Source organism: Gekko japonicus, unplaced genomic scaffold (assembly GCF_001447785.1).
Source record: "Gekko japonicus isolate JY-2015 unplaced genomic scaffold, Gekko_japonicus_V1.1 scaffold1905, whole genome shotgun sequence".
NCBI classification, from domain to species: domain Eukaryota; kingdom Metazoa; phylum Chordata; class Lepidosauria; order Squamata; family Gekkonidae; genus Gekko; species Gekko japonicus.
Genome location: NW_015175418.1, coordinates 276,574 through 289,239, shown reverse-complemented (window position 1 = coordinate 289,239; position 12,666 = coordinate 276,574). Strand labels below are relative to the sequence as shown.

The 12,666-nt window shown below is 47.2% G+C and overlaps 1 protein-coding gene across 1 annotated transcript in view; it reads left to right on the top strand.

The window, feature by feature from the left end:
- Positions 1-3,593: 3,593 nt before the first annotated feature.
- Positions 3,594-12,666, top strand: part of STK32B (serine/threonine kinase 32B) — a 58,433-nt gene continuing 49,360 nt past the window's right edge. Inside the window, 1 exon segment of the mRNA XM_015425776.1 lies at positions 3,594-3,727. Within this exon segment, the coding sequence (XP_015281262.1) occupies positions 3,609-3,727 (119 nt within the window). The 5' untranslated portion in view covers positions 3,594-3,608.

Below are 12,666 nucleotides of genomic sequence, written 5' to 3'. Positions count from 1 at the left end.
CCTCTGAACCTCTGGTCAGCCTTCCCCGTGCATCACCTCCACATCTCCATGAATCTCTCATGCCAGGGTTGGCAACCCAGTCAGCTCAGCAGCAAAAGGTTATTTTGACATCCATTCATCCTTCCCATTTATATCTCTCCCCAGAGTGTAGGAACTCACCATGAGCCCCAGCTCCAATTAGATGTGATGTGGAGCTATAAAGCCCAACTTGTTGATCTCTCAACTGAAATCACTTCTGTTTCAGGACCGCAGCCAGGATTTTTTTTAAACTCAGGGGGCCTTTAAATAAGTCAGGGGGCACCACACACACACACACACACCCCTGCACACACACCCCAAGGGAGCGGCCCGGCTGGATGGGAAGTTGGGGGGGCCTTGGCAGTAAGGGGCCAGGCCCCAAGATACCCCACTGTAGCTACAGGCCTGTCTGATTTCAGATCTCTACTAGGAGAACATCTGGCTTGAAACAGTGGCAAGGGAGGGGCACAGTTTCAGGGAAAGCTCAGCGGTCAAGCGCGTGCTTTGCCTGAAGATTTTCAGTCCCTGGCATCTTCCACTGCCACATGCCCCTGTGAATTTTAACTGTCAGTGCTGGGTCAACATTTGGAACCTCATTCGGGCCGGTAGAACTGGTTCTTCGCTCCTCCCTTTCCTAAAAACTGCTCCTACTCTGACCCCCCCCCCAATGCTTTTAAAATGTATTTCTCTGGCCAGTGTCTGGGAAGGGGATCGGATCTATTTTCCTGTTGCTGTTTGGACTCTCTGTCTAATTCTAGATGTTCCCTAAAATTACAGAGGTTGCTATAGCAACCAGATCCCGTGGCGTATGTAGTTAATTCGGCATCGAAAACCAGTCCAGTCGGATCAGGTGTCTTCTTGTTGCCTTCAGAATCAGAATGATGCCCAGCCAAGACTTCTGCCCTGCCCCAGAAGACTGCTGCTCCGGCTCCTGCACCTGACGGCAGAGGCTGGGCTTTGCTGCCAGCTATGGAGAAAAGAGACCCACCTGTGGCCTCTTTTGAGTGAGCTAATCAGGAGGGAGCTGGAGGCAGCTTTGAAGGAGGGCATATTGCCCTGCTGGAGTCGAGCCTCTTTGGTCCAGGGGTGACACCCTTGGTCCTGCCTTGGTACACAGGGTTGCCAACTCTAAATTACAGATTAAGGGGGCGGATGTGATGCCATGGCGTCCACCCTCCCAAGCAGCCATTTTATCCAGGGGGACTGAAGAACTGTAATTTTGGGAGAAATTCTAAGACCACATGGGGATTGGCAGCTCTACTAGTAGAACAGCTGGAGCTGGTTGCCTTTGGGGGCCAAGTAGGAGTTTTTGTCTCTTGACTCTGACTGGCTTTGATTTTCCAACTTCACTCTGCAGGTCAGGGGGGGACACTTGCCAGGGCCTAACAGGCTTCCCAACACTGCCTAGGCAGCAGGTTGGGTCACTTGTGGGAGCAGTGCCTGGGGTGGGTGGGGCCTGGGGAGGATCATAGAATCACAGAGTTGGGAGGGACTCCAGGGTCATCTAGTCCAACCCTCTGCACAATGTAGGAAATACTCAAATACCTCCCCCACCCACACATCCAGTGACCACTCTTCCATGCCCAGAAGATGACAAAAAACCTCCAGGATCCCTGGCCAAACTGGCCTGGAGAATAATGGCTTCCGTACCCCGAAGTGGCAATCAGCATTTCCCTGGGTGTGTAAGAACGGCCACAAGAACTAAGCACTGAGGCAACCCATTCTGCCCTCCCTCTCATGATCTGCCTAAATGTACAGAATCCGCATTGCTGTCAGATGGCCATCTAGCCTCTGCTTGAAAACCTCCGAAGGAGAGCCCCACCACCTCCCAAGGAAGCCTGTTCCACTGAGGAACCACTCTAACTGTCAGGAAGTTCTTCCTAAAGTTTAGCCAAAAACTCTTCTGAGTTATTCTGGGTTATGCACTAGAAATTACCCTAATCTCTATGGTAAAGACCATAGAGACTAGGGGAAATTCCTAGAGCATCACTATGGAGGCCATTTTTTCCCTTCCCAGTCCTTAGTTTATCAAGGGCAAGAGATTGGGGGTGGGGGTAACATAACAAGCAACGTACTAGGGTGAGGATTACAGAAATCTGAATAAGCACAGATTATTAGACATGGTATAAATTACAGATACAATGCAGAAAAAATGGTATGACATCAGTAGAAGATAACGCAGTGACAATAGTGTAATACATGCAGCAAATAGATAATATACCCTAGGCACAGCGGCATGGTCCACAGTCCCTTTCTGTCTAGAAAGGGCCTTCCTATGTATTTATTTCAGGACAAAAATGAAAGCAGAGTGATTATGGTGTTTTTTAGTTCCCCTGCATGTTCTAACTGACAATATGTATGTAAATAAGTGTTTAAACATAACCTTAGTATGAAATGTTATCATTTCATGTGGTTTTAGAAGCAAAATAACCTTTGAGCCTCAGCCCTCTGCGTGTGCAACTCTGAGTCTCATCCAGGTTGAGAGGCAAATCTACTTCTAGTTCTCTGTTCACTGTATCAAATATATTTCACGGTCTGGCCTTCTTAAATTACATTTAAATTTAGTCCTGAAACTTCAAAAGCTTTTTTGTGGTATGAAGCGTATCGCCTGCTTCTCAAATCCCTGGTTACTGCTGCATACAGGGAGGAATAGCACTGGGTACAATCTGTGGGGAGGTTTCCCTGCACAGGTCTGGTTTTTGAAACAAATGGGAGCATGTAGCAGGCAAGTCAAAATGTATTTATTTAGAATATTTTTATGCTGACCTGCTCAAGTCAAAAACACAAGCAGCACAAAAACTTTGGAAAATTGAGTTACCAGGGCTTGCATGTTAAAAGTGAGGAACTGTGCCAGGTCAACTGCATGCAGACTGACAAAAAGATTTGTGCGGATGCCATTAAGGATTGCCAGACATGGCCTGGCAACCAGCAACAGAGTGAGGAATAGGGACACAAGGGAGGTGCCGGCAATGATATGATGTCACTTCCAGGAAAACCCAGAAGTGATGTCATACCTTTCTAGAGGAAAGAGTTCTGGAAACTCTTTGGTAAAACCGCAGAGTTTCTGGCAATTCCTAGAGAGGACAGACATCTCTTCTGGATTTTCTCTGAAAGTGATGTAATGCTATCAGGCCAATGCCCATTTTAAAAGAATATTTCTCCCACTGCCATCTGAACAGTGGCAGGAAACAAGATGTGGGGAGGATCCTCTGCCCCCACTAGGGGGCTGGCAACCTTAATGCCATTCTCAAAAATAACCTCAAAGAAATTTTTCACAATATTTTATTTAGTTTGTTATTTAAAAAGTAAATTCAGTGATTTGGACATAACTATACTCCAAGGTGAAGGTAAGGAACTGTGTTATCATAAAAGTGGTGCTGTTTCAAACAAATGTAGTTCTCTTTATTCAGATTTGGATCCAGTAATTATTTTTAAAGCCCCGGCACTGGAAGAAGAAAGCTGGTGGTCTGTCTCTCTAATTGTTTTGTTTTAAATAAAGACATGGCTTTCACTTTGGGGATCTGATGTGAAACTTCTTTTCCTTTGACACCCGTCAGGTGTGCATTGTCCAGAAGAGAGACACCAAGAAAATGTATGCCATGAAATATATGAATAAACAGAAGTGCATCGAGAGAGATGAGGTCCGGAACGTCCTTCGAGAGCTACAGATCATGCAGGGGCTGGAGCATCCTTTCCTTGTCAATCTGTGGTATGGAAAACTGTCTGTAATGATACCCTGTCCTCTCTCCAGTTTGGTGTAGTGGTTAGGAGCACAGACTCTAATCTGGGAGAACCGGGTTTGATTCCTGACTCCTCCACATGCAGCTGCTGGTGTGACCTTGGGTCAGTCACAAGGTCTCTCAGAGCTGTTCTCTCAAGGGCAGTTCTGGAAAGTGCTCTCTCAGCCCCACCTACCTCCCAGGGAGTCTGTTGTGGGGAGCGGAAGGGAAAGGAGATTGTAAACCACTCTGAGTGAAGGGTGGGGTATAAATCCAATCCCTCCTCTTCCTCCTCTTCCTCCTCTTCCTCCTCTTCCTCCTCCTCCCATCCTGTGCACCAGGGGCCATGCATCTCTGAATGAGAAACAGGTATACTGACCGGGGGGGGGGGCTGGTGGTTGACCTATTTTCTTAAGTATTCACTTGCCTTTCTGACTAACCCCCCCCCCCTTCTCCAAACCATTTTTCAAGCATTAAAAAAAAGTAGAGAGAGAGATTGGGTAAAAATAGAGCCCCCGGAGTTGCCTTCCACATTCAGCATGTGCAGTCTGCCATGGAAACATTGTCTGAGTTCTCTGGAGTGTCTAAAATTGCAGACAATTTTTTTTAAAAAATGTGTTATTCTTTACATCTAGCTTTCAATTGCCAATCTTACACTTCCCGCAAAGGCACAGATAAGCTATTCAATCCGCTACTTTTTCTTGGAGATCTGTCTGTCGTTGCTGAATTATGATAGAGCACAATGGAAGAGGGAAACTATTCTGCTCATCATAAAGCTGTCAGTTTTTTTGTCCTAGCTATATTGCAACAGAGATTTTTAATAAATGCTGACCACTGGACCTTATCTAAACAAATAAAGAAGATTTATTCTTGTCCATCATCTGCTCTCCCTCCCTCGTATTTCCCCACAAGACTTCCGGTTTTCTTCTTCTCCTTTGTGTTACTGCTGCTAGACACCCATCCAATAGGCCACTATTTCCTTCCAGTGAAACCCCTCCTACTTCTCCCACTCACTTCCTATCTTCTGGACAACTTCTGGAGCTAGACCAAAGCACCAACTCCCAGACTCTTAGAATAGACCCCCCCCCCCGCCGCAGTTCATTCTGTGGCACCTTTCAGTCTGACACCCACATTTCACAGAAGCAGCATTCATTAAAATCACTGCTTTTGATCTAGCATGTATGTAAAGTTTTTTTTTTTCACTCTCTGCTTTGCATTGCCTTTAAGCCCCCTGGCACGAGAGTTAATACACCATCTAAAGTTTTCCCTAAGTGTAATCTGTTAGCGTGGACTACGTCATAGTTGCTGCCATGAGTTGTTGGTGTATCAGGGAGACAGGGAGGCCTGGATTCAGAGTCTTAAAATGGACCATTCTGTAGCCAGGATTTTTTAATTCAGGGGGCCTTTAAATAAGTCGGGGGGCACTCCCGCACACACTCCCAAGGGAGCACCACAAATAAAATGAAAAATTGGAAGTTGGGGGGCTTGGGGGCTGGATGGGAAGTCGGGGGGGGCTTGGCAGGAAGTTGGGGGGGCAGGCCCCGAGATGCCCCACTGTAGCTACAGGCCTGCATGTACCATGCAGAAGTGTGCCAATTTTGGCTTCCTCCAGCCTGGCCTGAGCATATGGCAGGATTGTGCTGAAGAGTATAGCCAACCAGCACACCTAGTCGTTTGTAGAAAACCCATGGAGTAATTTGATACAATTTAAACAGGACACCTATTAAGTGGATTGAATACTTTATTATTACAGAGGTAACATGGACAGCGGAGGACAGGAGGGCCTGGCGGGATCTGGTCCATGGGGTCGCGAAGAGTCGGACTCGACTGTGCGACTGAACAACAACAAAACATGGACCAATGGTCTGATTCCATACAATGCAACTTTACCTTCTAAGCACTTCTTCCCTGGCTCTGTCACTCCCCCCATTAATGTCTCATATGGGAAGTGTAAAATCTAGTCTGTTGCCAAGTCTTGCTGAGCAGAGGTTCTGTCCCAAATATGCGGCTGGCCTTTCAGGCTGTCTTCTGTTGCCTGGGAGAAAAGGATGATGCTTTCCTCTCTCTTAGCAGTGCCTGAGTGCTTGGCCTTGTTGCTGCTGCATTTTGCCTCCCCTAATCTGTTATTCCGTATTGATGTTATGATTTCATAGTCGGTATAGTAAGTAAGGTTGCCAACCTCCAGGTGGGGCCTTGGTGCCTCCCAGAGTTACCAGGGATCTCCAGACCCCTGGAGAAAATGCCTGCTTTGGAGGGGGGACTCTGTGGCATTGCACCCCACCCTCCACAGGCTCCAGCCCCAAAACTCCAGGAATTTCTCAACCTGAAACTGGCACGGCTAGTGGTAAGCAAAGAGACTGGTCTAAATGATGAACGCTTCCATGCATCTTACATTTTAATGTTAACATATTACATGGCCAAGCTTCCATTTGGGCCCCTTTCGGGACAGAGTGATGCTCTTAACAAAGTGCAGTGTTGATCCAATTCCAATTCCAATAACCTTCATTGGCATTCAATAACTCTATGAAAGGCAGTGTTGATCCTTCCGCGAGGCAGAGTGGAATGCACTGAACAGAGCATCTGGTGTTTTCCCTTCCGCAAAGTATTTAATTGTGGATTGGACCTTATCTATTAAAACTGGACCTTCCACAATAGAGCAACTCTCACCGTAAGTCTGAGGCATCTTACTCTGTTTAAGGATTTTTTTTTATTTCCCCTCTCTCTGCTACCTCTGCTTTGAGGAAGTCAGTAAACGAATAGAAGAAGAGGAGGAGGAGGAGGAGGAGGAGGAGGAGGAGATTGGATTTATACCCCATTCTTCTTTCGGACTCTCCGAGTGGCTTACAATCTCCTTCCCTTCCCCTCCCCACAACAGACACCCTGTGAGGTAGGTGGGGCTGAGAGAGCTCTGAGAGAACTGTGATTGGCCCAGGATCACCCAGCTGACTGCATGTGGAGGAGGAGTGGGGAATCGAACCCAGTTCTCCAGGTCAGAATCTGCTGCTCTTCACCACTCCACCACACTGGCTCTTTAGGAGGCGATGCTGGAGGCCTCCTCCCTGTCTAGCAATGGCTCTCTCCCCTGCACTGCCTCCGAATGGGACCCCAAGCAATGGCCTGCTGTGCCTGTGTGGTGAAATGGCCCTGGCTGAGAGCCCCGGCTGTCAGACTAACTGAAGTCTCTAGTATGGGATCGAGAGAAAACCCTTTAGTGAATCTGGCTCCCTTCAGTCCCGGTGGGACTAATTTGATAAACTCAAAATAACTGTAGCCATAGGAGATATTTAACATTTATATTAATTCTGGCTGTTTCCTCAGCCTGTTTTGAAGTGGAAAATCTGGAGGCATTTCTGCAACAATTTGCATGTCAAAACATTCACATCTTGGAGCATTACAAAACTTGAACAAATTGCGCTGCTTAAAAGAACCCAATGAAACTCATCCTTTTGTGGCTGCACTTTGAATGACATTGGAAAAGATACAGTAAATATGGTTGACAGTTCCTCTGCATAGAAGAATGGCCATGAAAACATACACAGAAGTGGATACACAGGTCAACAGACCTCCAGGTGGAACCTTATTGCCGTTGCAGTAAAATCTGTGACTAAGGGTGGAGAACGGCTAAGAGGAGAGGAAATTGGCCCCACCTGTTCTTATAACCCAGAGTCAGAGTTATCAGAAACTGATCTCACAATATTCCTATGATGAACAAGTTGAAGGAAATAATGAATCGTAAGAACGGGGGTGGGGGGGTGGATGAATGGAATCACTAATGGTTGCAAGAATTGCACTTTAATATGGCATTGTTATTTCACACATAACTATGATTAAAATATATATTTTTAAAAGAATCAGAAAAGCCCTGCTGGATCAGACCAGTGATCCATTCAGTCCAGCATCTGATCTCATGGTGAACAACGGAGGGCCAAGACTGGGCATCTGTTGTTGTTCAGTCGCACAGTTGAGTCCGACTCTTCGCGACCCCATGGACCAGATCACGCCAGGCCTTCCGGTCTTCTGCCGTCCTCTGAAGTTTGCTCAACTTCATGTTCATTGCATCGATGACACTGTCTGACCATCTCATCCTTTGCCGTCCCCGTCTTCTTTGACCTTCAATCTTTCCCAGCATCAGGGTCTTCTCCAGTGAGTGCTCCCTTCTCATTGGTGGCCAAAGTATTTGAGCTTCAGTTTCATTATCTGGCCTTCCAGCGAACAGTCAGGGTTGACTTCTTTTAGGATTGACTGATTTGATCTTCTAGCAGTCCAAGGGACTCTCAAGAGTCTTCTCCAGCACCATAGTTCAAAAGAATCTATTCTTTGGCGCTCGGCCTTCCTTATAGTCCAACTTTCGCAGCCATACATGACTACTGGGAATACCATTGCTTTGACCATGCGGACTTTTGTTGGCAGGGTGATGTCTCTACTTTTTATCATGCTGTTTAGGTTTGCCATCACTTTCCTCCCAAGGAGCAGGCGTCTTTTAATTTCATGGCTGCTATCACAGTCTGCGGTGATCTGGGATCCCAGGAATGTGAAGTCTGTCACTATTTCCACGACTTCCCCTTCTGTTTGCCAAGGAGTGATGGGGCCGGATGCCATGATCTTAGTTTTTTTGATGTTGAGCTTCAAGCCCACTTTTGCGCTCTCCTCTTTGACCCTGAGCAAGAGGCTCTTTAGGTCCTCTTCACTTTCTGCCATCAGAGTGGTATCGTCTGCATATCTGAGGTTGTTGATCTTTTCCCCAGCAATCTTAATTCCCGCTTGTGATTCATCCAGGCCAGCATTTCGCATGATGTACTCTGCATATATATAAGATTGGGCATAGAGAGGCATAATATTTAAAAAGCTGGGTTCATAACATCCCATGTCCCACTCATAGTTTTTGTCATACAACCTTCCATGGTGTTGTAACAAAGCACTGCAGGATTTGTGCTGCAGGATGCTCCTGCCAGATTCCCTCCACCCAGTGGCATCAAGTCATCGGGGTACAGTGATAAAAATTTCAGACTAGAATCAAGGGGAGCCACAGGTTTAAATCCCCCCCCCCCCGTGCCACTGAGCTCATTGTGTGAAGCTGAATCCAGTCAGTCTCTCTCTCTCTCTCTCTCTCTCTCTCTCTCTCTCTCTCTCTCTCCCCCCTCCTCTTTCTCTCTCTCTCTCTCTCTCTCTCTCTCTCTCTCTCTCTCTCTGAGACCAGCCTGCCTCATAGGGTGGTTGGGAGCAATGCTCCCTCTCAGCTGCGGAGTATCGTGAGCAAAAATCTTACTTTGTGAGCTCCTGGCTGCTGTGTAAATCAGTTTGCTCTCGAACCCCATCCTTCCTGAGCGGAGACAAAAATGTGTGCGCCAGAAGCTAGAAAACTGAGCTAGCTTAGAGAGAACACTGGTTGTGATAACAAAATGGAGGAGGAGGGAAGGGCCATTCACCCAGCTCTGAGTTCCTCGGAGGAAGGGCAGGGTAGAAATGGAAGAGAGGCTCCCAGGAGATGGGTCCAGATAATCCACCTTTCCTAAGAACCACCCTTGAATGGAGCGGAGGAGCCACACCGCCCCTGAGGCTCCCCTTGCCCCGAATAGGGATATTTGCTCCCGGAGGAGTTGGGGCCATTAGAACATTAATAAGATGTCTCTTACAAGGGGAAATGTTTGGTTTGCTAGGATATATGAGCTCACATCCACATGGGCAATAATACATTTGTTCCAACGTGCTGGTTTTAAATTAGCTGAGTCAAATCTCTGGAAATGAGTCTCTTTCCATTTGTGTGATATTTCATATATAGTTAAGCCTGACTGGTGTTAATTACTCGAACTGGGCTCAGATTGGAGGAGATGATTTACAGGACTGGCTGCAAGGCATTGTGGGATTTTGAGCCCCCACGCTCAACAGCATAAATCATTTGTGACAGCCGCAGTGAGGATTTCTTTTTTTCTTCAGCAAGAGCTGGGGAGGGAAGGGCACCAGAAAGGAACAACTGGATGCTTAGAAGACAATTAACTCAAAAAATGACCATCAGGCACAAGACCTCATTTGTCTAGGCCCAGTAGGTAGTAGTGACCATCTTTTGGAGCTACAAGAGAAATTCCTTTGAATTGGGGAATGGGGGAAAGAATCTACCCTTGCCTCAAGAAAAGCATTGCTATATCTGCTGTAATGATTATGCACCAGTCGGTACCATTATGTGTACGGTTACCAAGTCCTGTGCATACACTTCATGTAACTATGTGAAAATGACATTCTAATGGGGGAGTAGGGGAGACATTTTCCAGTAGGTTTGTTGCCAAATTTTGAATTATCTGCTGTTTTCCCAGACAGATGAATATATCACAAAATATCTGAGGATTTAATTTCTCAGGATGAACTTGCTGTTGGTAGAGAATGTGAAGGGGAGGGTTGCTTGCTGTGCATTAAAGGCTGGTTCTGCATTGGGGCCATGCTCTGCAAACTAGTTGACACTGTTCCCGAATAAGTTGCAAGCAGCATTGCACTGGAAGATCTACACGGGCTGTTCCGCATCCTCATTCTCCTCACTTGTGTGTTCCTGTTGCTTGGGGGGGGGGGGGGTTTGGTCTGCATTTGTTTTGCTACCTCTAGTGGTCAATTGCATATTGCTTTGTGTCCAGCACATCTCCCTGCAGATTTAAACTGCAGGTATTTATGCTGGCCATGAAGCGATGTAATATTGAATCGACCTCTAGAGGGAGCAAAATATGTGTGAAAAAGAGAGAAAAAAACCTGAAGCAACAGGAACGCACAAGTGAGGAAAATGAGAATGCAGAAAAGACCTGTCAACAGGTATTGCACCACTAAAATCGTTGACCTCCTGAATTTTCCTCTTTGCAGAGAGGGCAGTTCTATTCTGACCATGGCTTACAATGGGGGAGGGAGCAAAACAGATCGCTACAAAGGCCTGCAGCCAGTTTACCTTAACAGCAGACAGGCACACCTGCTGGGTTAAACTGGATGCAAGTCATTTCAACGATCCATTTCTCTCCCCCTATTTGGAAGCAGGGGGAGCAAAATGGATGGGTTAAATGGCTACCAGCCATTTAAACCTAACAGCTGATGGGCAGACCCATTGAGCTGTCAGGTTTAAATGGCTGGCAGCCATTTCAGGGACCAGTTTCACTCCCCTCTGCTTCCGGGGGGGGGGGGCGAAAGAGATAGCTGAAAAAGCTTGCAACCAGTTTAGCCTAACACTGGATGGGCACACCTGCCCCTGTTAGGCTAAACTAGCCACAGTGGCGAAGGTGGGGGGGAGGTGAGCAGAGGCACATGGCTTGGAGAAGGCAGGCACTGTCCCTTTAAATGCCTGCCTTCTCCAAGCTGCACAACTTGGAGAAATCTTTTGGAAACTTTGGGATTGGGGGGGGGCACCAGCAGCTATGCTGCAAATTTGGTGCCTCTACTTCCAAAAACGGGGGGGGGGGGAGTCCCAAATACCCCAGGATCAATTCTCCATTATAGCCACGCTCATAACTTTTATGCTAGTAGATTTTTTGGCTCACAAAACAGAATTTTTGCTCACAGCAGTCAACAGCTTAGAGGGAACACTGACATTCTATCACTATTCGTTGCACTATTATTAAGCATCAAGTTCACTAACCCAATATCCCTCCCCCCCCCAATAAGACTGCACTCAGATAACGGCAGCTAGAAAACCGAAACTCTTCCTCTCAGATTCAGATTTTCTCCTCAAAAACCACATGCTGGGAAACGGCACCGATTCTTAATAATGGCATAGTGCCAGTGGAAACTTTAAAATGGGGGCTGTGGCAGCCGTCACTTCCCTGCTCTGAACTTTACAAAGAGCTACAAAACTGGGCCATTCCTCAAGGTCACTCTAATGCCAATGAGGAAAAGGCAGCTGTAGTCATGCAGGGGGGTCACAGTGAACTGGAAGAGCCAGATGGGAGTTGGGGAGAATTGCATAAAGGCACTTCAACACACCTGCCTTTGAGGTGTGTTGAAATGAACATCATTCCCGGGCATAGCAGTACGTGGACTGTCCACACCAGAGAAGCTGCACTTCTGTTCCACAACAGTTGTGGGGGGGGGGGATACAACAAATCATCCTGTTAAAAAATGGGGAGGCACCCGGGAAAAGAGAATGGGGGCTTCTTATCCATATCACCCAGTACTAATACTATAATTGCAATTATGGCAACTACTAGGAGTAAGGCCCGTTGTGGGAAGAAATACAACGAGCTCTAGAAGGAAGCTCCAAGTGAGTGTCCCAGCTGTGGCTGGTGGGGCAGCGGAGGGAAGGGGAAAATAGAGGGAGGTGAGCCATGTTTATTTCCTTCTGCTTAGCTATAAGGCAGGTCTGTCTCAAGTCATTTTGCTGCCCCAAGTGGGTAGTATGGGAGGACAGCCTCACGGTAACAGGTATGGTTCCCTCCATCCCTGACTTATGTTGATTTGGGGTTATGCAGTGGCAGCTAAGGTAGAAAGGCACCTCCTCCTATGCCATATCTTCTGTGTTCCAAGGGTCTGGAAAGCAGTTCCATAGCCAGTTACAGGGTTGCCAACTCTGGGTTGGGAAATACCTGTAGATTTGAGGGGTAGAGCCTGGGAAGAAGAGGGGTGGGGAGGGACCTCAGCAGGGTATAATGCCATAGAGTCCACTGCCCAAAGCAGCCATTGTCTCCAGGAGAACTGATCTTGGTCATCTGGACATCAGTTGTAATAGCTGGAGATCTCCAGGTGCTGCCTGGAGGTTGGCTTATGTTAATTTGGGGCTATGCAGTGGCAGCTAAGGTAGAAAAGCACCTCCTCCTGTGCCATGTTTTCTGCGTTCCAAGAGTCTGGAAAGTGGTTCCATAGCCAATTACACGGTTGCCAACTCTGGGTTGGGAAATACCTGTAGATTTGAGAGGTAGAGCCTGGGGAGGGCAGGATTTTGGATGGAAATGGACCTCAGCAGGGTATA